General features: G+C 57.8%; 1 protein-coding gene across 1 annotated transcript; it reads left to right on the top strand.

Annotated features, from left to right (window-relative positions):
- The first annotated feature begins 2767 nt into the window (after positions 1-2767).
- CILP2 (cartilage intermediate layer protein 2) lies at positions 2768-21165 on the top strand. The gene is made up of 9 exons (XM_073324206.1): positions 2768-2958; positions 8369-8467; positions 10605-10874; positions 11243-11425; positions 13079-13237; positions 14288-14602; positions 15079-15187; positions 15801-15958; positions 16723-21165. The coding sequence occupies exons 1-9, from the start codon at positions 2889-2891 to the stop codon at positions 19113-19115; spliced, it is 3756 nt and encodes a 1251-aa protein (XP_073180307.1). The 5' UTR covers positions 2768-2888; the 3' UTR covers positions 19116-21165.
- Positions 21166-26751: the final 5586 nt, after the last annotated feature.

Raw genomic sequence — 26751 nt, 5'->3', positions numbered from 1 at the left:
TTTGTCCTCGACCTCACTGGAAGCAAGATCAAGGCCGGAGCCTCCCTACAGCTTCCTTCTCCCCACGCACATGAGGCAAGCGACTTGCTTCGATGGCCCCTAGTGGCTCCGCAGGGCCACAGCTCTGGCCTGGTTATGCTCCAGGATGCTTTGGCCACTCCCCACATGGACTCTGGTTTGTCTGATGGAGGCCCTGTGGCACTGTCTGGACACTGATTTTCCAGCTCCTGCCTTTACCTCCCCTGACCTGAGCATGCCACTGAGCCACAAACGGGAGGCCCACGACCCGCTGTGCTCTGCCAACCCTGCCGCCTGCCGAGGTCACGCAAGGTAAGCTGCAGGCTGGGCAGGGCGAGCCAGGGGAATCGTGTGTGTGTGTGTGTGTGTGTGTGTGTGTGTGTGTGTGTGTGTAGACAGTGATATGCTCTTTTAATGAGGATTATCCAAGTCAGTGACAGCAGCGTCTGCCCCGCAGGGGGAACTGAACGGACTAGAGAATCCGGGCCAGGCATTGTGTGGTGGAGAACAGCGGGGGAGATGGCTCCCTTGGGATTTGTTCCTGCGGGTGTTGAATGTTTCTGTGGCTCTGGGCTCCTGGAGCTTTGTCATTTGTGTGCAGACAGAGAGCCAGGGGAGAACGCTGCTAATAAAGATGGGCTTGGAACCGACCCAAGGTGCCTGGGCTTTTTATTCAGCATGTCAGCTGGGTGTTAAGAGCTGTCTGGGGCCCTTAAGACAGCACAGGGCTGTCATTTCCACCCGGGCTGGTTTTCGTTGTCTTTTTGCCTCCGCTCGAGCATGATGAATCCATTACCAAACTGGGGCTGTGGATGGGGAACAATTGGGTCACCTCCCAGGCTGTACGTAGGCTGCCGTTTGAAATCCTGCCAAAGTCAAAGCAATGCGCCTTAGCCTCTGCTCAGCCCTGGCAACCCCAAGGCTGCTCTAACCTTGAAGGTCAGGTCGCAAGTGGTGCTTAGACACTGAAAGAACCTGGTCCCTGGTGTTGCCAGAAGGCCGAGTGATCGTGGAGAGGGTTGTTAACCAGTCAGTCCCATCTCTGTGAAATGCATCATCTCCAGACATCTCCTGAGCTTGTGCATCTGCAGAAGGGGGCTACTCCATCTTGTTGCCTCCCGCCAAGTGGTAGCAGGTGCTGAGGCCTTGCAGGCTGGTTTCCTACTGGAGGAAAAAGGTCTATCTCCTGGGCTTGCAGGGGTGCTGGCTGTTATGCCCCAGTCCCTGCCCGGCGCTCTGCCCCTCAGCCTGTTGGATTGGGTTTGATTCCTTGGAGCTTTGCGGAACAGGAGCGATTCCCCCGGCACCGTGGGGTTTTTTTTTAAAGTTCAATTTCCTCTCAGGAACCCGACGACAGGCTCCTGGTGGCATCAGAGAGATTCACAGCCCTTAAGGCCAACTGGGTCACCAAATCCCACCACCTGCATCGCCCAGGCCAACAAACTGTACCCAGGATTCCTGCATCCCGCCCAACAGAAGGGAGTGTCACTTTTTGAGAACTGCCCCGTGCTGGTTTGAAGATGCCAAGGGACAGAGAAGCCAGTTTAATTACCCTCCCTGTTTAAAAGGCGCATCTTACCCCCAGTGCGAATGGAGAACAAACCCTCTGATGTGGGCCGGAGTGATGCCCACTCACGCGTGGACTGCCGCCCCCGGGGGTACCCCGTTGTGCCCAGGGTTGAGCTCTCCACCAGCCTGCTAATGCCACTTCCTTCCCCTGGCCTTCCTCTTCGCCCTGGGCCCGGGGGCGGGAAGCACCGTCTGGGCAAAGCAGGTATCTAATTGTGTCACTGGCGAGTGACCGCATCACCAGTCCTGCCAGGCTGGCGCTGCCTGGGCACGGAACGACCTCACTCCTCGGGAGCGGACAGAGTGGGGGAGGAGGGGGAATCTTTTGTTGGACCGTCTTCTGCCGGTGAGAGACGCAAGCTTGGGCGCTCCCCAGAGCTCTCCCGCAGGGCTGGGACACGGGCACTGTGTCACCGGGCGGAGCCGCTTGTTTAGTGTAAGGGGTGAAAATGTCTCTCAAGGGACCATTGCTGGAGAAGTGGCCGGTTAACCCCCCTCCAGTGATGGGGGGAAAGGAAGGAGGGAGGGAAAGGGTGTGTGTGTGGATAGTGCAGTCCATGATCATTAGTGTCTACCAAAGTTTATGCATTTAAGCTCTCAGGCTTGTCTTTTGAAGGCCCTGGGCAGGTTCCCTTTGACTGCTCCGGCCCTACAGAACCATCACTTTGTGAGACGCCTTGGGCCAGGGGTGACAGGGTGTTTCCGGCTGTTATCGTTTGCCTGTGTAGGTTCACTGGGGCGGGGGGGGGGGGTGATTGTCTGGTTTCACACAGTGTGCTGGACGAAGTGCGCCCCACCCTGTGCCAGGCGTGTGTGGGACCCATGGGTCTCCAAAGGTGGGGGGTGCTGAGGGGGGTGTTTCTGATCAGACCTCGACAGCTTTTGCATCTCTTGTCCTGGCAGGGGCTGGGTTGAGTTGGTGGGATCTGGGCCGCTGTAGGTTCCAATCCACAAACCCAGAGCCAGTTTTAGCGCCTTTGCAAAGCCACGGCCCCCTTCTCCCCAGGGTCCGCAGCCCCGCGCCTGGCCAAACCTCGCCAGCGGGGCTTTTCCCTCCCCTTTCCTCTTGACACCTTTCCAGCCCCAGCCGCGCCGACAAACCCCGACGGCCAGTGTCCGATTTCTCCTGCCAGAGCGGGATCCCAGCGCAAACCAATGGTGGAGGGAGCGGGGGACAGGCCTCCTATATAGCCCGGAGACTCCGCTGCGCTCCCAGTCCGCCCCGAGCCGGCTCCAGGAGCGCCCCGCCCCGCGCAGCCGGAGCTCCCGGAGGAGGGTTATTCGGAGCCCGGCGCAGCGGGATGGTGCCACTCACGCCGGCCCTGCTGCTCTTCGCCGCCAGCCTGGCCCTGGCCCTGGCCCTGGCCCGAGGTAAGGCTGGTGCCCTGGGGGGTGAGTCGCGGCGGGGGCCCGCAGGTCCCTGCGCCGCCGGGGGCAGCCCCAGGTGAGCCGGCTCCGGGGAGAAGCCCCCAGCGCACTGGGCTGCCTGTCTCCTGGGGTCTCGCAGCGCGGCCCGGCTGGGGAACCCCCGGACCCTGGCTGGGCTGGGGCGGGGGCACAGCCGGGGAGACCCCTCGCCCCTCCCGCCCTCGGCTCGCTGCTCCCCGCCCCCCATTCACAGTGTGGCCGGCGGGGCTGCCCAGAGAAGGGAGCTGCTAGCACCGGGACGCCTGGGTTCCCTGGCTGGTTCCGTCGCTGACTCGCTGCACGTGACCTCCGGGGAATCCCTGGCCGCTGCCCGGCTCCCCGGGTGTCTCGCCGCTCCCTCGGCAGGGGCAGGGCGGGGAAGCCGACCCGGGGAGCGCCCGGGGTGCACCGAGTGTGCATGCAAAGCGCGGCGAGGTTAGAAACACAAAATCCCCCCTCCCGCTTCACCAGGGGGCTTCCCTAGCCAGCTGGGGGTTGCATCGGCTTAGACCCAGCCACTGGCGGGGTCACTCCCTTCACCCCAACACCCGCAGGGGCAATATTGGCCCCCCATCTCTGCACCCCACCCTCACCCCTGTGCCTGGCTCTTAGCTTCCCTGCCCCTGCAGATCGGCTGGTGGGTGAGTGCTGGGTGCACGGAGGTAGCGTGGCTGGCTGGGGGGCCCTTGTGGCTAGTGGCCTCTGGCTTGCTGGGCCTTGGGGAGCTCTCTGGGAGGCTTCACGCTTGGTGGTGGGGTGTTGAGTCAACTGACACAATAGGGCCCGGTAGGGGAACGAGCTGCTCCGCAGGTTCCAGTGACCCCCAATTTCTGCTCCTCGCCCAAGCTTGGCATGACCCCAGTGGAGACGCTGGGCACAGCCCAAGCCCTGAGTGATAGCCCCCCAGCTGCTGCTACCCCCAAGCACCTGCCTCCCAGACAAGACTTTCGCCTCCCAGGAGGACTCTCCATGCTGCAGCTTCCCCCAGCCCCTCAATATACTGGGGAAGAGCCAGGACCTGCCCGGGGGTCAGGGGGCTCCTGTGCAGCGCTGACTTATGTGAGGTTGATTTTACAGCCACTGCAGTCATGACTGTGGTTTTTCATGTCCAGGTCACCCAAACGACATCGCCCTAAGCCCGATGCCTCTTGGCGAGGTGGATTCGCTAGGTCTGCAAAGCGGGCGAGTTACAGCAGCGCGAGGGAGGCTGTAGTGTGGACGCTTACATAGTTAGGTTGACGTAAGCTGCCTTATGTCGACTTGGCTTTGTAGCGTAGACATGAGTGTGCCCGGAGAGCTCCTGGGCATATGCCTTGGGAGATCCCCAGCACAGCACCTTCCTGCTCTGCCAGCAGTGTGCGGCAGGGCGACCATATTTCCCAAAGAGAAAACAGGACACCCCCAGCTGCTTGCCTGAGGCCCCCTCACCTTGCCTGTGGCCGTTGCCCATGGCTGGAACACTGCCTCCCCAGCCCAGTCCTGCCCCCCCCAGCTGCGAGTGACTGGCGTCTCCGTTCACACCCCCTCTCCCCGGCATGCTCCTTCGCACTCCACCTGGCTTCTTTTTGGCAAAAGTCGGCATCTGTCCCGTTTGTTCTTGTCAGCTGATCCAGTCGGCAAGAGCAGGGACAAATGCCTCCTTATGGGGAGAAAAGGGAAGAAAAAAAAAAAAAAACGGGACAGGACTAAAAAAAAGGGACCGTCCCAGCTGAAACCAGATGTATGGTCCCCCTAGTGTGTGGGAATGGAAATATGCCTGGTGTCGGGGTCAAGCATGGGGAAATGGGCTTTTCCTCCATTATTTAGCACTGATCCCGGTAATCTGCTGGCATGAAGGCAGGGGCCAGGTGGCTCCTGAGGTCAGGGCTTGATGGTGCAGAAGACCCTATCACCCCCTGTTGGAGACTGGGGGTCATTTTGGAACTCAGTTTTAGACAGAGATTCAGACTGGGGCCAGTTTGACTGACAGACAGACAGAGACTGACCGACGGACTGACACACGCACGCATCTGAAGAAGTGGGTTTTTACCCACAAAAGCTTATGCCCAAATAAATCTGTTAGTCTTTAAGGTGCCACCGGACTCCTTGTTGTTTTTTGTGGATACAGACTAACACGGCTACCCCTCTGATAGAGTGTGCGTGTGTATATACTGAGTCCTCACTCTCTGCATTCCTTTAACACCTTGCACACAGACACAGACTCCTAACCATCCATTTGCAAGGGACCCACATTCCCTGGGTTACCTCCCTCATGGTTCAGAGCCGGATCAGTTGTTTTTCAAACCTCTCTGGTTCCTACTGGACACAAGCCCAGAGAAATTGGAGTTTGGAGGCTTCCCGCAGCAGGGACACCGGGCAGAACCATTAGTGAACCCAGCCTGGGGCCTGTGATGTGTAATAAACAAAGGATCCATTGATTGTTCACCCCTCATAGCTCCCTTTGCTCCCCTGGGTGAGGTCTTTTCTGCTCTTCTCTCCTGCCAGGGGAAGAGGGGTGAATTGTATGGTGCATGCCACCTGCAATCGGGACCTGCATTGTGCCCTTCAGATGCCATCTGCTGCACAGTTGTGTCCACCAGACTCCCCCTACCCCCATGGGAAGGGGGGCTCCAGCCCAGTTCAGTGTGGGGGGGACACATGAGCACAGTATCACTTATACACACCACTGGGAGGCAGAAATAGACCTGCCCCTTCCCATCCTAAAAAATCAAGAGCCAAACAATTTGTTGGCAGGGAGATTCCGCCCAGATGAAATTAACAAGCAGCCAAGGGGGCTCCGGAGAGAGAATGCCACCCTCTGAGGTACAGCTCACTTCATCGGATGCATACTGTGGAAACTGCAGAAGACATTATATATACTGCAGTTTCCACGGTATGCATCTGTCACGGAGTCCCTGGGCGATGCTCTGGAACTGCTCCCCATGAAGCCAGTCAGGACTCTGGGGCAGTCGCCTTTCTGTGAGCAGCCTGTCTTCAGGACACACAGCTCACACAGCTTCCACCTTCCTGGGTCTGACCTCGGAGCATTCAGCATCCTCTGCCCCTCCGTGCGCTTCCCCCCAGAGAGTCCGCTCAGGCGGGGCTCCTGGGGAAGCCAGAGGGTCCTGCACCCCAACTTCGCAGTCAGACGTGACTCTCAGCCAGCCAGTAAAACAGAAGGTTTATTAGACGACAGGAACATGGTCTAACACAGAGCTTGTAGGTGCAGAGAACGGGACCCCTCAGCTGGGTCCATTTTGGGGGGCAGTGAGCCAGACAACCACGTCTGCACTTCACTCCATGTCCCAGCCAGCCCCAAACTGAAAACCCCCTCCAGCCCCTCCTCCTCTGGGCTTTGTTCCTTTCCCGGGCCAGGTGGTCACCTGATTCCTTTGTTCTCCAACCCTTCAGCTCTCACCTTGCAGGGCGGAAGGGCCCAGGCCATCAGTTGCCAGGAAACAGGGTGTCTGCCATCCTCTGTGTCCAGACTCCTGCACACACATGCCCTCTAGGGCTCTGCAATGATCATACACCCTTATTCCACCCCCTAGATACTTAAGAACTGCCTAGAGGAAACTGAGGCACCCCCACACTATTCAGAGGAAACATTAAGAGCAGTCCCACTTCGTCACAGCATCCGATGAAGTGAGCTGTAGCTCACGAAAGCTTATGCTCAAATAAATTGGTTAGTCTCTAAGGTGCCACAAGTCCTCCTTTTCTTTTTGCGAATACAGACTAACACGGCTGCTACTCTGAAACCCTCTGAGGGTTATTTTCGCATCAGCAGCCTTGGCTCATCTTATCGCACGAGCCTGTTGGCCTTTGAAGTCCAACTCATTGCAGGTTCCCAGCCTGTTCGCCGGCTTCGGTGTAAATCTGGAGTTACCCCATCGACTCGCGTAGAGCGGCTCTGGATTTGTGCTGGTGCAGTTGAAATCAGAATCCAGCCCTATCTCTCTGATGCATTTTCGAGGAGGCCTCACTCCTGTTCAGCCCTTGGGCTGCGATCCTGCTTTGATCAGCACAACCTCCGAACCGTCAGGGCCACAGATCCCATCACTTACAGGAACCCGCCTTTCCCGCCAATATCGGCCCAATAGTTCCAGCCCTGTGTCTCTCAGACGTTCCAGATTCTCGAGCACTTATTCACAGTCAAAAACCTTCACGATCTCCTTATCCTTATGATAAAAGGTATTGACAAGGCTGCTCGGCCCATACAGTGACTTTGTGTGCCTATTGGGAGCAGCTGGCAGAGAATGCTGGGCCTTGGGGGCAGGAAGGCAGCGTGTGGGCTGGGAGTGACTATTATTTCGCTTTAGATTGAAATAAACGTTTCATGCCTCCTGACCCCCAGCCAGGAGTCATGACAGCCCTGGGGTCACAACCCATCAGCTGAGAACCACCCGTCTAGACAGACGCGTCCCTGCTGTGGGAGCCGTTGTGTCTTTTACAGTTAGATCACTGAGGAGCCCCTTCTCCACTTGGGCAGGTTTTGGAGTTTGTACGCAATACAAAGGCCCTTGGGAACAGGTCCTTCCTTTGCTGTCAGGACTTCCCGCTCGCAGAGATTTAGTAGCAAGTGGATGAAGTCAGAATCTTTTGACAGAAGCTTTGTCTTTGGCAAACCCCGACAGGTTGAAGCCCAGACTTTTCCTGGGGAAGGGTCCGTTTGGGACACATTTTTCAGCTTACAAGTTTGTTTTCGTTAAAAGATTTGTAATTGTGAGCCCCGTTTTCGAAATGAACGAGTGTCCAGCGTGAAGTGACTTTGGGTGTCAAGGCTTCAGCTCATTATAGTGAAAAGGGGGGGAAATTCAAAGTCAAACCAGTGTTTTGAAATGATTGGAACAAACTCTCAGCTTGTTTTTTATTCTTATTTCTGGCTCACAAAATTTTCTGAGGTTTCCGCTTTTTGCCTTGATTCGGGACAGGGACATTTTTTTTTTCAATCGCTTGAAAATGTTCCCAGGATGAGAGACAAGGTGGGTGGGGTCATATCTCCTGTTGGACCCACTTCTGTGCAGTTTCCTGCCCAGCTCCAATACCCGGGGGTCAGGGCCCTCCAGAGAACGTGACAAACCATTGCAACTGCTCATCAGATCAACGAGCCAAATACATTTAGCCATGCGTTCTGACGGACTGCAGGTGCTGCATTAGCACTGGGGAGCCCCGGCCCTACCAGGGCCACCTTGTGCCTGGCGCTGTACGAACAAATCTCAACTGTTGTTATGAAACCAACCTTTTGTTTATTCGCTGTGGCGAAATCCGGCAATTCAGAAGGGCCCTGTGCTCAGAGTGGTTCTCTGGGCCAGTGGAGGAGGGGCCTGGCGTGGGGCAGTGGAGTGGAGCAGAGGTGGGGGATACAAACACTTCCATCGTGTGATTCTTTCAACAGAGCCCCTGAAGGATGATTCCCGACCGGCCAAGACCAATGTGCTGGGGAAACACCAGAAAAAGAGGCCTGGCAGAAAGCCTCTCAGCGTGGACACAGCAGGTGCGGTGCCGTCCATAGCTGGCCCTGTTTGCAGGTTCACTGCCTGCCCTGTTATGAAGTAACCAAATGCCATGGTCAGGGGGGATGGCATAGTACAAACCTGCAGGTTGGGATTGGGGGGTGCGGGGGGGGGGGGGAAGCACCAGCTGAGCTAGTGCGGCAGTCCAGGGCTGGGCTAGCAGGGGGCTGTGGGTTGGGACTGGGGGGCACCGGCAGACCTCTCGAGGCAGCCCAGGGCTGGGCTGGGAGGGTGTCACGGGGTCCCTGGGCGATGCTCTGGAACGGCTCCCCATGAAGCCAGTCAGGACTCTGGGGCAGTCGCCTTTCTGTGAGCAGCCTGTCTTCAGGACACACAGCTCACACAGCTTCCACCTTCCTGGGTCTGAGCTCGGAGCATTCAGCATCCTCTGCCCCTCCGTGCGCTTCCCCCAGCGAGTCCGCCCAGGCGGGGTCCTGGGGCAGCCAGAGGGTCCTGCACCCCAACTTCGCAGTCAGACGTGACTCTCAGCCAGCCAGTAAAACAGAAGGTTTATTAGACGACAGGAACATGGTCTAACACAGAGCTTGTAGGCGCAGAGAACGGGATCCCTCAGCTGGGTCCATTTTGGGGGGCAGTGAGCCAGACAACCCCGTCTGCCCTTCATTCCATGTCCCAGCCAGGCCCCAACTGAAAACCCCCCTCCAGCCCCTCCTCCTCTGGGCTTTGTCCCTTTCCCGGGCCAGGAGGTCACCCGATTCCTTTGTTCTCCAGCCCTTTAGCTCTCACCTGGCAGGGGGAAGGGCCCAGGCCATCAGTGGCCAGGAAACAGGGTGTCGGCCATTCTCTGTGTCCAGACTCCTACACACACCTGCCCTCTAGGGCTCTGCAGTGATTATACACCCTTACCCCACCCCCTATTGCTGCTTTGCCGGTGCCCCCAATCCCAACCCACAGCCCCCTCTGTGTTGAAGTGGGACTGTTCTTAATGTTACCTCTGAATAGTGTGGGGGTGCCTCAGTTTCCCCTAGATACTTAAGAACTGCATAGGGGAAACTGAGGCACCCCCACACTATTCAGAGTTAACATTAAGAACAGTCCCACTTCATCACACAGGGGGCTGTGGGTTGGGATTGGGGGCACCGGCAAAGCAGCAATATCCCCTCCCTTTCAATTCATAAAATATTTTTAAATAATTTTAAAAAGAATAACTGCAGCTTAAAGGCCCCGGATCCAAAAGCCCAGACGGGTCCTGACTCCTGGCTTTAGCAAATCCCTCGGGATGGTGCCAGCTGAGGCCCCCCGCCCCACTCCAGTCCTCCAGGATCTGCGATGGCAAGATGCAAAGGGGGTGCAGCTGGCCTGCAGGTGTCCCCATGTCCCCTAGCCATTGCGGTGATGTGTGGCGCGTAGACAGAGTACGCTGTTTATTGTCTGTGTCCCCTGGCATGGAGGAGCTGTGGAGCTGGGGCCAGCGCAGGAGCCAGGTGTCAGCAACGTGTCCGTGCAGTAAAAAAAATTGAGGTCTGTGGTAATTTTTCAAGAAATGGAATGACTGAATGACATAACACCCAGCCAATGTCCTCACTAAGTCCGGTAATTTTGTCAAGTGTCCATCGCACAACTGCAGACCCCTGCACGGGATCACTGGTGCTAGGGGCTGTTCAAACAAAAAGCCAGGCCCTGCCCCAATGAGTTCCCCGAATAGCCCCGCTAAGAGGCAATTTGCTGCTATAAACTGAACCACGGAAGCATTCGTCCAGGGTGGTAACTGACAGGGCATTGGGCACGGATACCCAGAGGGGCAGAGCCCAGGCAGGCCACTGAGCTGGTGCACAGGGTGATGGCAGCTGCTGTGGGGAGCACAGCTGCCTGCCAGGCTGGTGAGAGAGCCAGCAAACATACGGACTTTGACCTAGAGCGGGGACCATTAAAACCAGCCCTGAAATCAGCCAGGCTGGAACAAGGCAGTGGCCCATCTATCCGGGGCCCTGGCGCTGCCTAGCTGTTGCACCTGGTAGGGTGGCCTTATACCTCGGGGGGGGAGGGGGGATTCCTTCCTGATGCCAGTGGGGAATCTGACCTGAAGCATGACGATCAACCACCCTCACCCGCAAGCTCCGAGCGGGATAACAATGGGTTCCTTTCCCTGCCCCCTAGGCGCCACCGAGTGGACCTCCTGGTTCAATGTGGACCACCCTGGCGGGGAGGGCGATTACGAGAGCCTGGAGGCCGTCCGCTTCTACTACCGGGAGCGGGTGTGCACCCGGCCAGTCTCCATCCAAGCCCGCACCACCGAGTGGGAGCTGCCTGAGGATGTGGGCGAGATCGTGCACTACAGCCCCGAGAAGGGATTCTGGTGCATCAACCGGGAGCAGCCGGGGGGCAGAACTTGCTCTAACTACCACGTCCGCTTCCTGTGCCCCATGGGTGAGTGAGTGTCTTGGGGAGGGGGCTGGCTCTGAGGGTCACCAGGCAGTGCCACCTCCAGATCCCCGGTCTCATGGGTGTTGAGCCCCGCCACCCTGCCGTTTTGTGTCAGCCTAGGGCGGTCCCACGGGTGCTGGGCCCTTCCACTCTTCATTGCCAGCCCCTGGTGCTTCACTCCGTCCCAGTGATGCGCGAGGCCCAGGCTGCCCCTGCCCTCCCTCCTGACCCCTGTGCCCTGAAGGCTGAGGACCCTTCTGCCAGCCGGGTGTCTTGAGAGAACGGTTACTCACCATGAAATTACTCCATCGGGATTCTCTGCCCTGGGCGCTTCCCCGCAGTAACCCCTCTTGTCTCCCTGGCCTCCCCAGAGCACGACGACTGGTCGCACTGGTCAGCCTGGAGCGCCTGTTCCAGAACCGCCTGCGCGGGCAGCGGGCTCCAGACCCGACAGCGCAGCTGCCTCAACAGCCAGCCCCTGTCGCTGCTGCAGCTGCCCAAGTGTGCAGGGAAAGCCACGCAGCGGAGGGGGTGCAGCGGTGGGCCCTGCGCAGGTAACGGGTCGTGGTGCTGCTGGGCGACCCAGGGGGGCTTGTGCATGGGTCCGGGTCCTGGTCCCGTGATACGAGCTCAGCCCTCGGGTTCACCGTGGGGCCGGCTGGCCGCAGCGTGAGGCCTGGGCACTCCCGGCTCGCTGGGGGCGCCGATCGTTCGTGGTGAGAGACACGCGCTGGATGGACAGCGAGGCCCCAGCAGGGTTGTCAGCCTCCCACCAAAAAGCGACTGACAAAGATCTCGCGCTATGGGGCCTGTGGTGTTCAGCGGAGCAGCTGCGATTCCATCCCGGGGAGGGCAGGGCACCTCCACACGTACATGAACAGTCTCAGCCAGCAGGGGGCAGTGTACACACACACACGTACACACACTCACTTAATCTCCTTCGACTGTACGATCTTTGGGGCAGGGACTGTCTTTTTGTTCTGTTTGTACAGCCTCGTTCGCTGGTCCGTGCCTGCCCCACTCTACACACGCCGAGTTATTTCAGACTCCTGCACGTGCCACCTCTGGGCACAATGGCACATTCAGCTTTTCTTACAGCCACCAGCTGAATTATTTTAAAGGACTTTTTCTTTCACCCGTTCATTAAAACAGGAATAAGGAGGGAAACCTCCGCCCCCCCCCCCATTTTAAACAATAAAGGCCCTCAGTGCAGCCGGTGCATCAACAGGCAGGAATGTCAGACATGTGCTTGTGGTCTAGAACGGCTGGTTTTTTATGGCCAAGGCTCTTTTTAATGGACTCTTTCAGGGAGCCTGGTGTTCATTTCGGGTGGCTGGCAGCTCTGAGCGCTGGATACGTTCTCTGTGGGAACAGGCCCCAGATCTTTGCATAGCTGGGGGGGTCTTTTCAGTTGACTCCCCCTCCTAGCCCAATGCATGGCAAGTTTTCTTTACACGCAGCTCTCCGGCGCTGGGCCCATATGGGCAGCTTCCGCCCCATCTGTTCTCTGGGAGCCGTTCAGGGTAATTGAAGTAGCAGGCCTAGGACATAAAAACAGTCTGGCAGGCGCGTGCGGAAGGGTGAGCCTGTGAACTTGACGCTGGGAACGAACAGTTCCGGGGGTCCCGGCACTAGGCATGCCAGGCTTGGTTTGAATGATCCTCCAATTCGGGGGGGCCGGGACCGCAGGCCGTGCCGGGGTAGGGGTGGGGGTGTTCTTGTGAAACCAAGGTTGGTCACATCCCCAGTTTGGGGCACAATGGGACTCAAGGCAAGGTGCGTTCCAAGTCTCCTTGTGTCGTCATTTGCACCAGTGCGAACACAGGCGAGAACGGCTGCCCTTGCACTCTGCTTGTGTTTCGCGCTCACTTTGCACTGGTGTCAACGAGGACAGAGGAGATGGAGCCTTCAAAGCCCTGCCCCAGCATGCCCTGGGCTCAGGGCCAAACCCAGCTTGGGTTCCCTGGAGGGTCACGTCTGCCCCCAAGTAGGACTCAGCAGTGGGGGGGCTGCAGGTGGTGATCCCTCCCTTTCCCTACCAGATGTGTTCTCCAGGCAATGCACAGGGCAGGGTGGGGGAGCTCTCCTGGCGGGTCCGTTTCCAGGGCTGGTGGGCAGCCTCTGCCGCTGGCTCAGGATTCTCCGTGCAGCATCCTGCACATGGAGGAACTGCTGCCTGATGGGGTCTCTGGGGTCTGCACCCCCAGATGCTGGGTGGAGTGAGTGGGGCGCCTGGAGCCCCTGCTCCAAGAGCTGCGGTAGCGGTGGGAAGCGAGTCCGGCATCGGAGCTGCAAGAAATCCAAGAGGTCCCGCTGCGTCGGCCGCCCCTCGGACGTGCAGAAATGCGCCCGGACACCCTGCTCAGGTACTGGCTGTGCCAGGGCTCCCTCCCTGGGCCACCCACAGCAAGGGGGGCCAGGGTTTGGGGGGCAGGTCATGCCTGACCTGCATTTTGGGGTATCTGGCAGGGCATTTCAGGGTATCTGTCCAGGAAGGGCGGGGAACTGTTGTTCTTCAGGACAGCCCAAAAATCCCCTGGATTTGTGAATTTGGTTGAGATGGTTGGGACCCGAGCTCAGCCCCTTGTCCGTTATTACCCTAGGTCCTACTCCATTCATCCATTCATCTATCCATCCATTCATCCATCCCATCTAGCCAGCCAGCCAATCCAGCCACTCACCCAGGTCCACGTCTCTCTCCCTTTGTTTTCCCCTCAGCTCTGAGGGGAATTTGAAATCTCTCACTTTTCAGATCTTGCCCAAACCTGTGTGTAAGAAAGGCAGGACTGTTACGACCCAGCAAGTGAGCTCCCCCCTCACCCCCATTCTCTCTCCACCCCACCCCGTTTCTTCTCTGTCCCAATCTCTCTCCCCTCCCTGCGGCCCTGGGGAAAGCAGAACCACCCTAGGAAGCTCAGATGTCCAGAGGGTGGAGGTGATAGCAGGGGGAAACACCTGCCCTGCTGCCACGGAGCAGAGCCCAGCATTCCCCACTCCGGGACTTAGAGACAGGCCTGAACCCAGCTCCGAGCAGCACAGGCCCAACCGGGGGGCGTGCGCCCCACCTCTCCCCAAGCCCCGCCACCACCACCCTGGCATCCCAGCCATGGGTCTCCTTTAAGCACGAGCTGCCTCTTGTTCCCAATGACGTACAATGGCCAGCTGGCTGGGCCACCTTGTTCCACTCCTGGCATATTCCCCAGGATCATTGGGTGAAAGTGCCCGGGAAGGGCTGATCCTCCCTTGGAAGGGTCAGGAGCCCTGTTGCTACCACCTGGATATTTTGGGGAGGGTGATGGGTCCCGTAGGCCCATCTCAGAACCCCGAGGGTCCCCATTCCTGCTCTGTCCTGGTGGGGTGGGGTGGGGGGCCTAGAGTGTTCCACTCTCATTGCATTCGCCTCTGTCCCCCCTCAGCCTGCCAAATGAGCTGCACCGAGGGCAAGGTGAGCAAGAACTGCGGCAATTGCATGTGCCAGGACCACACCCTGGTGGGCACCGTCCTGAGCACCGAGGGGGCTGCCCTCGCCAATGCCCGGGTCTCCCTCAAGGCCAAGCCACAGGCCGTGCTGGCCAGGACCAACCGCCGGGGCGGCTTCAGCATCCGGGGGGTCTGTGCCGGCAGCGGGGCCAATGTCAGCGTCCAGCTGGAGACGTTCGCCCCGGGCGAGGCTCCGATTGTCTCCAACAGCTCCAGGACATCATCGGTGCAGGTCACGCTGCAGAGGCTGGGTAAGGGGCCCTGCCCGGTGTGTGGGGCGGTCCCATGTCCACCTCTAGGGACTGCTCCACTTAGAGGGGAACAGCCTGCTACTGCTGCCAGCTAACGGGGTTGCTCTTTGAGCTCTAGTGGCTAGAGGTCTGCACTGCAGGGACGAAGGCCCCAGGTTCAAGCCCTGCTGGTGACCCATCTGGGAGGGTTGCTACAAAAAGAATCCCTTGAAGCACAGGATCCCCCTGACTGAAGGCGCCATGAGCCTTCTTGGGGAGCTGACAGCGAGTGTGTGTGTGTGGGGGGGTAAGACAGAACTGGGGGGAGCCGGGAGCTGGATTCTGGGCAGACTCAGGGCCTGATTCCTGAGTGAGGTAGAACACGGGGGGTGGGGTGGGAGCAGATGGGGGGAGGGGAGCGGAGTAGTGGTGTGGGAGGGTGGTTGTTGCTATTGCTGGGGCATCGTCACCTTTTCTGCTCCCCCTCTGTCCGGCAGAGAAGCCCTACGTGGTGAAGCACCCGGAGTCCAAGGTGCGGGTGGCAGGCCAGCGCGTGACTCTCTGCTGTGAAGCCTCCGGCACCCCCCAGCCCACGAAATATTACTGGTGAGTTGCAGGAACAGGACGAGCCAGCCCTTGGCCACCACCATCGGCCTTGGGGAAAGACCTGGGTTTGCCCCCGGCTTAGACTGGCCTCCCAGACCGAGGTGGGGGCAGTGTTGTAGGACAGGAATAGCAGGGGAAGGGGCTGCAGGTCGGGAGTGAGGGGCACCGGCACAGCTGTGTGCAGGAACCCTGCATTTCACCAGCCTGTCCCGTGTCCCATTCTTGTCGGCAGAACCAGCTTTAACGTTCAGACAGCAGCATGAGTGTGTGTGGGGGGGGGGGGGGGGGAGGTTGTGTGTTAGGGGTGTGGGGGATTGTGTGTGCATGGGGCTTAAGTGTGTGGGTAGTGGGAGGATGAGGGGTGGGAGGTTGTGGGGGGGTGGGGGTTGGAGCGGTGATGGGTGTTGTGGGGGGGCTAAAAGGGGGTTGGGTGTGTCAGGAGGGGGGGTTATGTGGGGGGGGTTAAGGGATGGGGGGTTGTGGGGGTGTGCATGGAAGGGATGGGTCGGTGCATACAGGGGAAACTCCTCCAGGAGCCGACTGAGCAGCAGGCTTGACCTGATGCTCCAGCCCCGCCAGTTGCTGACGCTCTCTGCTTGCCGGTCTCCTGCAGGTACCACAACGGGACGCTCCTGGACAGGAAACTCCACAAATACAACAGCAGCTTGGTGCTGCAGGACCTGGGGCTGCGCCAGGCCGGATTCTATCACTGCAAAGCCAGCACTGACGTGGGCTCCATCAAATCCTCCCCTGCATTCCTGACCGTGACTGGTGAGTCCCGGGGCAGCCGTGCCCCCTGCGGGGCAGCGCTGGGCAGGAGACCAGATCGCTACCCCCAGCTCACCCCAGTCGGCCATTGCACTAGCTGTCTTGGGGAGAGCTGGGGACAGAATCTCCTCCAGTCCTGAAGGCCACTGATCGAAAGGCCATTGACTCTGGTTAGAGACTTTCCAATGATGCCAGTGGGGGCTGGATCAGCGCCCAGGCTGCCCTCAGGGTAGAGCCTCAGGCCCTGAGAGGGGCAAGAAGCAGGGGGCAGCTGTGGTGGCCACCTGGGCCTGAACCCAGCACCGGCACAGCCAGAACCAGGAGCTGCTGCAGGATGAGCTGGAGCTCCCGGCTAGGTTGTGACGTGCTCCTGTCCTGTGGGGGGCTGTCACCTACGCTCCCCAGCAGCTGAGACTGGGGCTTGCCCCAGGGCTACTTGAAGCTGCCAGGCCTTCACCCAGCCTGGTTTATTATTGTAGGGTTGCTTCTGCCACTGGATCCCAGGTCAGACACTCAGCAGCATGGGGGCTGGCTGCCCAGAGGGATTGAGGAGGGGGTGGCGGGGCAGGGGCAGGCCCTAGCAACCGTACTCAGGGTGAGTAATGCTTTACTCCTTGCTGTAGAAGGAGCCGGGTCAGGGAGGGGGCATCTGGTGCTTGGTGGGGGAGAGACCACTGTGTTTGGCATCTCGGGTAACGGTCAAGCGCGGTGGAGGAATTTCGTCTCACAGCCCCTGACGTGACTTGTCTCTTCTCTCCCCGGCTCAGCCCAGGGGCAGCCGAGCTGCAAGGCCGAGCCGGAGGAATATCTCATCAAGCTGCCCAGCGAGTGCTTCCAGGAGGCCGGGCGCTCTCCATACTACAATGTGGGGCGTTGCCCTGACATCCGCTGTGCTGGGAGCCTGAAGGATGAGCTGCAGTGCCGGGACGGGGCAGGCCGCTGCTGCAGGGTCCGGCGCATGGAGGTGCGGGAGATCCAGTGCGCCGGCTCCATCCTGCCCATCAAGGTGGTGGCCGAGTGCGGCTGTGAGAGGTGCGCCCGGCCCAAGATCCTGGTGCACGGCAGGGTGACGGCAGCTGACGACGGGGAGCCGCTGCGCTTCAGCCAGATCTTCCTGGGCAAAGAGAAAATTGGCTTCACCAGCTACAAGGGCACCTTCACCATTGATGTGCCCCCGGACACGCGGCGGCTCGTGGTTCGGTTCGTGGACCGGCTGCAGAAGTTTGTGGACACGGTCAAGGTCCTGCCCTTCGACCCCCGGGGTGGTGCCACCTACCAGGACATCAAGGTGATGCGGAAGAAAGAGCCAGTGGACCTGGACCCCACACAGGCCAATATCATCCTGCTGGGGGAGCTGGAGGGCCAGGAGCCGGTGGGGGAGATGGTTATACCAGCTGGCTCCTTCCTCCGGCCCGACGGGGAGGTGTACAATGGCACCGTCAAGGCCAGCGTGACCTTCCTGGACCCCCGGGACATCACCACGGTGGCTGCTGCTTCCAGTGACCTCAACTTCATCAATGCCGAGGGGGATCTCGTCCCGCTGAGGACCTACGGCATGTTCTCCGCGGACTTCCGGGAGAGCGAGTCCAACCAAGTGCTGCGGACGGGCCGGGTGGAGGTGCGGGTAGACGCGGAGCAGATCCACATGCCCGAGCACCTCCAGAAGATGAAGCTGTGGTCCCTGAACCCTGAGACAGGCCTGTGGGAAGAGGAAGGCGCCTTCCGCCGGGCCAAGGAGCGGCGGGGCAAGCGAGAGGAGAGGTCCTTCTTGATCGGCAACGTGGAGATCCGCGAGAGGCGGCTCTTCAACCTGGACGTGCCCGAGAGCCGCCGCTGCTTCGTCAAGGTCCGGGCCTATGGCAACGAGAAGTTCATCCCCAGCGAGCAGCTGGAGGGAGTGGTCGTCACCCTCATCAACCTGGAGCCCGAGCCCGGCTACTCCTCCAACCCCCGAGCCTGGGGGCGCTTCGACAGTGTCCTCACCGGGCCCAACGGGGCCTGCTTGCCTGCCTTCTGCGATGGCCAGCGGGCAGATGCCTACACGGCCTACGTCACCGCCACCATGGGCGGGGAGGAGCTGGAGGCCGTGCCCTCCAGCCCCAAGCTCAACCCCAACGCCGTGGGAGTGTCCCAGCCCTACCTAAACAAGCTGGGCTACCGCCGGACGGACCACGACGACCCCAGCCTCAAGAAGACAGCCTTCAAGATCAACCTGGCCAAGCCCAACCCCAACAACATAGATGAGGTCAACGGGCCCATCTATGCCTACCGGAGCCTGAGGGAGTGTGAGGAGGCACCTGTTGACGCCAACCACTTCCGCTTCTACCGGGTGGAGGTGGACAAGTACGAGTACAACGTCGTGCCCTTCAAGGAGAGCGACCTGGCCTCCTGGACCGGGGACTACCTGTCCTGGTGGCCCAACCCCCAGGAGTTCAGGGCCTGCTACATCAAGGTGAAAATCAGTGGGCCCCAGGAATACATGGTGAGGTCCCGGAGCGTGGGCGGCAGCCACCCCCGGACACGTGGCCGGCTGTACGGCCTACGGGACACCCGCAGCGTCCGGGACCTGGAGATCTACAACAGCTCTGCTGCCTGCGTGGAGTTCAAATGCAGCGGGATGCTCTTCGACCAGAGCCTGATTGACCGCACCTTGGTCTCCATCGTCCCTCAGGGCAGCTGTCGCCGCACCGCCATCAACAGCCTTCTGCGGGAGTACCTGGGCCGCCACCCGCCGGTGGTGGAGAACAACGACACCACAGTCTTCAACATGCTGGCGCCGGTGGACCCGCTGGGCCACAACTATGGCATCTACACGGTCACCGACCAGAACCCCCGGCTAGCCAAGGAGATCGCCATCGGCCGGTGCTTTGACGGCACGTCGGACGGCTTCTCCCGGGAGATGAAGTCTGACATGGGCACGGCCATGACCTTCTACTGCCAGGAGAAGCCCGTCACCCATCAGAGCTTCTTCCAGCGCCTGCTCAGCTCGCCCACAGACACCCTGACCGAGATCCGCCGCGAGATGAGAGGCAACGAGCAATTGCGGGCTCCCTCCCAGGTGGTGGCCTACCCCGCTGGCCTCAGGACCAGGGTCTCCACCCAGACCCGCCGGACCCCCAGCAGCCGGAGAAGGATGGGCCTGATCCGGGCTCAGCAATGAGCAGCACCAGTGCTGCTGCCCCCCAACGCACACATGCCCCCCCACGCCCCCACTCTGGTTTAAAGGCCCTTTCACAACATGCCCCGGGGTCCCCAACGCAGAGCACCACCTCGCCCCCAATCCGAAACCGTCCCCCCTCCCAAGTCACTGTCCCCCATGGCTTCTCCCTAAACTCTGCTAGTGCCAGCGGGGGGCGCCAACCCACAGACTTTCCTCGCATGAAGTGTCGGTGGGGGGCGGGGGGACCCTTGTTCCCGATCACTAGAAAAATCAGCTGAGACGGGGGAAGCACCTCGTGGCTGGGAGCGGAGCCCAGAGCGGGACAGTCAGCATCCGTTGCTGGTCTCTCCAAACTGACTCCTCCCTGCTACGTTCTCTCTGTCCCGCTGGTAACATCCCATGCCTGGGGCTCTCAATGGCCCTGCTCTAGCACGGACGGGTAGGGCTGCTGCCCGGTGTTATCCAGCCGCCTGAGCTTCCCAGCATTCATGCAGTTAGCTCAGCCCCACACATCTGCTCCCAAACCCTGCTTTGCCCCCTGCCCCACCATAGGCGCAGCTTGATGTCTGTGTTTGGGGAGCAGCACCAGTCTGGCCAGTGGGGCTGTGCATGGAGGGGCAAATGCTGCACCTGCCCTCAGGCTTTCAGTTTGGGGGGGGGCAATGCCCCCCATTCACTCCTCCCAGACTATGCCCGTGCTCCCCACCGCTTGCACCATGCACCTGCCAGATCCAGAGGGTGGTTTCTGTTACTTACTTTGACCCAGCCATCATATGCTACAGAGGACGCTCTCAGAGCAAGGGGCACAGACCCTCGCCTGGAGAGAACCAGCCTCTGAGGTTATTTTTTAAACAGGAAATTTCAGTGGAAACAGGTGAATTTGACAGGAATAGCAGCCAGCATCTGTGCTGCCAAGCCCCTAAGCTGCTCCCTGCTCTGAAACTGACTAGAAACAAACCTGAAACTGACCAGCAGCCCCTGTTTTCAGGTTGGGAAAGTGAACAATACAGAGACGCAAATTAGATATTTTTACATGCTTCCTGTGTTAATATTAACGATCTAAAGGGTGATGAGTGCCGCAGATAAGGAAATCCATAGCCACTGGGCCGGACAGCCTCCTCTTCAATGCTTCCATTTGGGTCAGTGCAGAGCAGGCCAGAAATGAAACCCCATGGGATGTGTTAAAGGGAAAGGAAAAAAACCAGGAATTTGGCATCCATTTCATAGTGTCCCCCCATCCTCCCTGCCTGGGTACAGAAAGCAGTAGAATTATAAAGCAAAGCAAATGGAGTCTCCCCTAGAATAGAGCACAGTACCCCTCGATACGGGCTTCTCTACAGCATCACTGACAGTTGGCACCAGGCCATTTTTTCAAGCAATCTTTTCTTTGGTGGGAGGGCCACAAATTAAAACCAAAATTATTTTCTTTCCTAATTTCCTATGGGTTGGATGGGTAAAATACGTCCTCCCAGCATTTGATAATGACGTTCCTCCCCTCTGGAAAAGAGGGGAAATTAAGAAAAAGTGTGTAGGGGAAAAAATCCCACTTGGCAAACAGACCCTGAGCAGGTGTCCACACCAGAACTGGATACAGCACATACCATCCGTGGACTCGCTGCCCCAGACAACCTTAATGCGCAGTGATTTGCAAATCTCCGGCCTTGTGTCCATAGCACCCTGCTCAACCAGGGACCATCCCACACCAGAGCCAGCAGCTCTGCTTGGCTGGCTCCAGGCCAGTGTTGGTCCATGGAACAGTTCAGTGCAATTGGCCTGAATTAATGCAAGGGCCTGTCCACCAGCCTGGCTGCTCCTGGTGTGTCGAGACACAGGGGCAGGGTTCTGCTAGGGATAACGGTCTGTGTAGGTCGGTCTGGTTTGCCAAGGCATGTCGATAAATTGTGTAGATTTGTACATTATTTATTATAAAATATATGGCTGTGTTGTCATCAGTCTGGATGAGGTGTGTCCCTGGTTGCGCCGCGTGCAGCATCGGCCCAAGCTGAGCTGGAGCCGGGGCTGGAACGCAGGTATCGGCCATGGCCATTGTGTGTGCTCGTTTTCTCTCTCTCTCAGCAAAACTGCTCGGGCCCTGGCTCCCTCTTGTTAAGTATTTCCCAACCCATGGCTCAGCCCAGCCGGAACTGAAGGAACCTGAGTGCCTGCATGGCACAAAGCTGTAAGCCGTGCAGTGACGCTGGCTCAAGGGAGGCAATTATGGTATCGCTCTTAGAGGGCTGATTGGGCTGTAGAGTCCATCTCCCTGGGCTCCTCAGAACCACCCATTCACCAGCAATCCAACCTCCCGCCCGTTCACCAGCAATCCAACCTCCCGCTCACCCCGCATTCACCAGCAATCCAACCTCCCCCTCACCCCGCATTCACCAGCAATCCAACCTCCCCCTCACCCGCCCATTCACCAGCAATCCAACCTCCCCCTCACCCCGCATTCACCAGCAATCCAACCTCCCACCCATTCACCAGCAATCCAACCTCCCACCCATTCACCACCATTCCTAACTCCCCCTCACCCCACATTCACCAGCAATCCAACCTCCCACCCGTTCACCAGCAATCCAACCTCCCGCTCACCTCACAGTCAGACGTGACTCTTAGCCGGCCAGTAAAACAGAGGTTTATTAGACGACAGGAACACGGTCTAAAACAGAGCTTGTAGGTACAAAGAACAAGACCCCTCAGCCGGGTCCATTTTGGGGGGCAGTGAGCCAGACAACCACATCTGCACTTCACTCCTCGTCCCCAGCCAGCTCCCAACTGACTCACTCTCCACCCCCTCCTCCTCTCGGCTTTGTCCTGTTCCCGGACCAGGAGCTCACCTGATTCCTTTGTTCTCCAACCCTTTAGCTCTCACCTTGCAGGGGGGAAGGGCCCAGGCCATCAGTTACCAGGAGATAGAGTGTTGGCCATTTATGTACCCTGGCCCTTTGCTCTGCAACAATTACACCCAGTTATCCCACCACCTAGAGACTTAAGAAATGCATAGGAGAAACTGAGGCACCCCTACAGTATTCAGAGGAAACATTAAGAACAGTCCCACTTTGTCACAACCCTATCTATCTATCTATCTTCATACACCCCCTATATCTAATCTAATCTCCATATACACCCTGCTCGCTCTCTCTCTCTCTCTCTCTCTCTCTCGCGGCCCTGTTCCTGGGACTAGCCTTGCTTTGCTCCCCCCACCCATCAATCCCATTCAGACACACAGCTCCCATGAGAGCATCAATCTGTGCCCCCCACCCCCGCTCCACGCTGCCCAGCTAGCAAGCTCTAAACCCAGCCATCCCTTGAGTCAAGGTGTGGCTCTGGCTAAATGTTTCCACTGTCCAAAGGACCCAGAAGCTGTGCCATGAATGGGCTGAACAGCCAATGCCCAAGTAACCAGCCGCACAAGCTTGGCATGCCAGATACCAGTGGCTGGAGAACCTGGTACTAGACTGCCAGACAAATAGCTGTGTTCCCTTCAGCACCCTCTGCTGGCAGCTCTGAACGCGTTACGCTGCCACCTGTCGTGGAGGTGGAGAGGCAGACTTCTCACCCGGCCCGGGTCATGTTGGCAAAGGCTAGTGCCACCAGCCAAAGCATGGGACCTGCATGTCATCACCGAAGCGCCCAACACAGCCAGAACTGTGCAGCTTCGGAGGACTTGGTTCAATCCAGCACCGAAGGGGTTAACCACAGAAGCACAAAAACCGGTGGTGGCATTTAATTAAAGTGCCTTAATTGTGCTGGATTTAATTGCATGGGAGCCTGGCTCTGGCCTAACTGGGGTGTAATTTGAACTGGAGCCTGGATTCTAAATTCACAATTTGGGGCTTGGCTGTTTCTACCGCACCTAGGAACAAAGCTCCAGCTGACTGAGCCGAGGGGTGGTGTAATTGGGAGTGAATGCGGCAGCCTGGAGGCCTGCCCCCAATGTCACTGGCTGATGGGGAGGCTAAATGCCTGCTGCTGCCTGAAAAGCTCATTCAAATTCCTAGTCGGTGCCTTGGTCCGGGAGCCGAGGGGCTCGTGTGCCGCGGGCCACGCAAGGGGGCATGCTGCTATATTACACCCTGGGCAAGTGTGTAGCAGCCAAGATCTCAAAGCACTGGAGAAGCAGCAGCATCCCCGTAATGTCACAAGCGTCTCGCTCTGCTGCGTCCCCACAGGCCACAGGAAGAAACAGAGACAGCAGCCTCCAGGGCTTGCAGACGCACGAAGTACACCTGCTTATGGGCCAGAGCTTGCCCCTCACGCCCGTGTGGAGAAGTGTGACGTTAAGGACCTTTTCATGGGAATAAGGGTGACAGAACTGGGCCTGATATCATTATATCACTGGCTTCGATCTACACAGGATCATAAACCCAGCGTTGCCTCAATCCAGGGGTTGGGAAGTTGCAGGGGCTATTTCCGGCTCTGACACTAATTTACTGGGTGACTTTGGGCAAGTCACTTGCCCACTCTCTGCCTCAGTTTCCCCCTGTACAGAGCAAGGATAGCACCAGTGGCTCACGTCCCAAGAGTTTATTAGTTTGCCAGCAGCTGACAGTTCTGGGAGGCATCGGCTTGTTACTGGCTTCTGAGGGGGACTGGGATGTTGATAAAGCTTCAAAGAAAAAGAAATGGACCAATTTCTGCCTAAGTCTCCTTGTGTTTATAGGTCGAAAAACACCTTCTCTTCACGGGACGATGTTTTCCCTTTTAAACATGGTTTGGCCGGTCTGGAGCATTTTTCTGGCCTGACTCTCCATGCTGCCCTTTGCCAGATCAAAGGGGATGGGGCAGCCAGTGGGGACGAGGTAAACAATTCCCAAAGGTTTCAGAGTAGCAGCCGTGTTAGTCTGTATCCGTAAAAAGAAAAGGAGGACTTGTGGCACCTTAGAGACTAACCAATTTATTACAGCATGAATCAGATGAAGTGAGCTGTAGCTCACGAAAGCTTTTGCTCTAATAAATTCCCAAAGCTGCCTCTTAATGCTTTTAAAAGTAAAGGTGCGGGGCCGGGCCAGGTCACCTCAGCCGGCTGCCACGTCATTACTGCTCAGAGGAAGCCGTTTGCACGGCGTTTCGTTGGCCCAGGCAGCTACCCGCCGTGTTCTCGAGTGCCAGCTACTTGGCGCTCATCTGTGAACTACCTGGGGGTACCTGTATACAGGCGGCCGTGTCTCAGTCCTGGAGCACCCCAAGTACAGCTGGCCTGGCAGCTGCAGGAGAGACACCAGGGAGGGGCCTAATCAAAGCCGCTGCACACATTGTGTTTGGTTAATGACCACAACAGCACCTCATGCTTTGCAGCTGCAGGCGATAATGCGCACCGCTCAGTGAGCCCATACCATGCCGTACTGTACCGACCCAGCCCTCCCAAGCTTTGAGAGGTTTAGCCACATGGCTGCCCTGAGCAGCAGGGAAGTGTCATGATCCCCATTATACAGAGGGGGAACACAAGACGAAGGGCCAGAGTATCAAAGGGGTTTAGGCACCAAAGGCTGCAGAGCGGCGCCAACTGGGATTTGGAAAGCCCCCGCGCCCCATTGAAATCCAGCCTGCAGTGCCTTGCTGCAAGGTCACTGAGGCAGGCGAGGGCAGAGCAGGGAGTCAAACCTGGCTTGCTCCAGCCCCAGGCAAGTAGGGTAAACACTGGATGACTCACAACAACCTCCCTAGCTCCTTGGAGAGCGCTAGGCCCCTGACTTCCCATGGCAAGGAGCGAGCAGACTTAAAGAAGGCTGTTTATTTTTTCTCATGGAGAAAGATTCTTATAAATATCTTGCAAAAAATTTTGAGCCAGTGGATCTGAGCTATCTGACTTGGATCGTCAGCCGAACAATTCACATGCTTGCCTTAGACCACCCCCCCACACACACACACACGCCAAAGGAATTGCATGCAGTGAGGGGCCATTCTGCACCATGTAGTAACTCTCTGCAAGGCTCAGCTCGACCAGGGGTTTTCCTCCAGGTGCATGGAGAATGTGACTTTTCATTAAGGTAATGTGGGCACCAGAGCAAGACTTGTCCTGTCAATCCATCACCCCTACTTCTCCAGAGTTTGCCTTGCCCGGTTGATGCCAGGTTGGTGAGGGGGTCCTGTAAGAGCTCTGCACTGAACCAGGGGAGGTTGGCAGCACCCTGTGTCTGTTGGAGCAGTGCTGGTGTGTCATAAACATACAGCTAAGGGGAGCATAAACTCCCTCCTTTACCTATAAAGGGTTAAGAAGCTCAAATGACCTGGTTGGCACCTGACCAAAAGGACCAATAAGGGAAGAAGATCCTTTCAGATCTGTGGGGGGAGGTTTTTTTTCATTTGTGGTCTTTTGTTGTTCTCTCCAGGGCAGAGAGAGACCAGGGCAGAAAAAAAACAAACCCTCTCCTAAAACCCTACCGGAAATAAGCATCTAAATTACAAAAATTGTAAATAAAGCAAGGAAATGCGTTAGATTATCTTTTGTTTTAGCTTGTGAATTTTCCCTATGTTAAGAGGGAGGTTTAGTCCTGATTTTTGTAACTTTAAAGTTTTGCCTAAAGGGGAATCCTCTCTGTTTTAAATCTTATTACCCTGTAAAATTATCTTCCATCCTGATTTTACAGAGGTGCTTCTTTTACTTTTTCTTTATAATAAAGTTCTGTTTTTAAAAACCTGATTGGTTTTTAGTGTGCTAAAAACCCAAGGGTCTGGTCTGTGCTCACCTTGGTTATTTGGTTGGTATATTATTCTCAAGCCTCCCCAGGAAAGGGGGTGAAGGGGCTTGGGGGGCTATTTTGGGGAAACAGGAACACCAAGTGGTCCTTTTCCTGAATCTTTGTCTAACTTACTTGGTGGTGGCAGCGATACTGTCCAAGGGCAAGGCAGAATTTGTGCCTTGGGGAAGTTTTTAACCTAAACTGGTAAAATTAATCTTAGGGGGTCTTTCATATGGGTCCCCACATCTATACCCCAGGGTTCAGAATGGGGAGGGAACCCTGACAGGGTGTCAGAGAGGGGCTCTCCCCCAGGTTCCCCGCCATTTGCCTTTGCCACATATGGAATTCATGCTGAAGGGGTCTCCTGCTGGGTGAGAAGGCCGAGTTCACACTGTCAGCACAGCCTGTTTGTGGCAAGGAGGAAGCACGGATGGGTGCTCCCAGCAGACAAGCTCCCCACTCGCCCCCGTTCTGTGCAGCAGAGAAGCCAAGCTCCACCTGGCAGCTCACTGGTATGAGCAAAGCCCCCAGAGGCCCCGGTCCAGGTGCTGGGCCCGCAGGGCGTTAGATAGGGGGCTGCTTGTGCTCTGGCCCTACCGAAGTCCTGGTGATCCCAGTGAGAGAGGGCCAAGGTTTCTATAGCCCTCCATGCCCAGCAGCAGCCACTGAGAACAAAGGAGCACCCCCTCCCCTGCTTGGAGAATAATGGAAAATCTCCCTCCCCCGTGAGAACAATCACTATCTCCCTCCCCTCCCAGGGAGATCAATGGGAGCTGCTGGGGGCTGAGCTGCTCTGGGAATTTGCTCCCCCTCCCCATGCCTGTTCATCCCAGCTGTGACACTTGGCCCTTTCCATCTGTCCCTTCCCCTCAGCGACTGGGCTGTAGGCCCTGGCCTTTGTCACTAGCGCAGATCCCTTAATAATTTTATTAAGATAATGTTGAAATAAAAAG

Source organism: Lepidochelys kempii, chromosome 25 (genome assembly GCF_965140265.1).
Source record: "Lepidochelys kempii isolate rLepKem1 chromosome 25, rLepKem1.hap2, whole genome shotgun sequence".
Taxonomy (NCBI): Eukaryota; Metazoa; Chordata; order Testudines; family Cheloniidae; genus Lepidochelys; species Lepidochelys kempii.
Note: the sequence above shows the minus strand (reverse complement) of the source record. Positions and strands in the feature narration are given on the sequence as shown.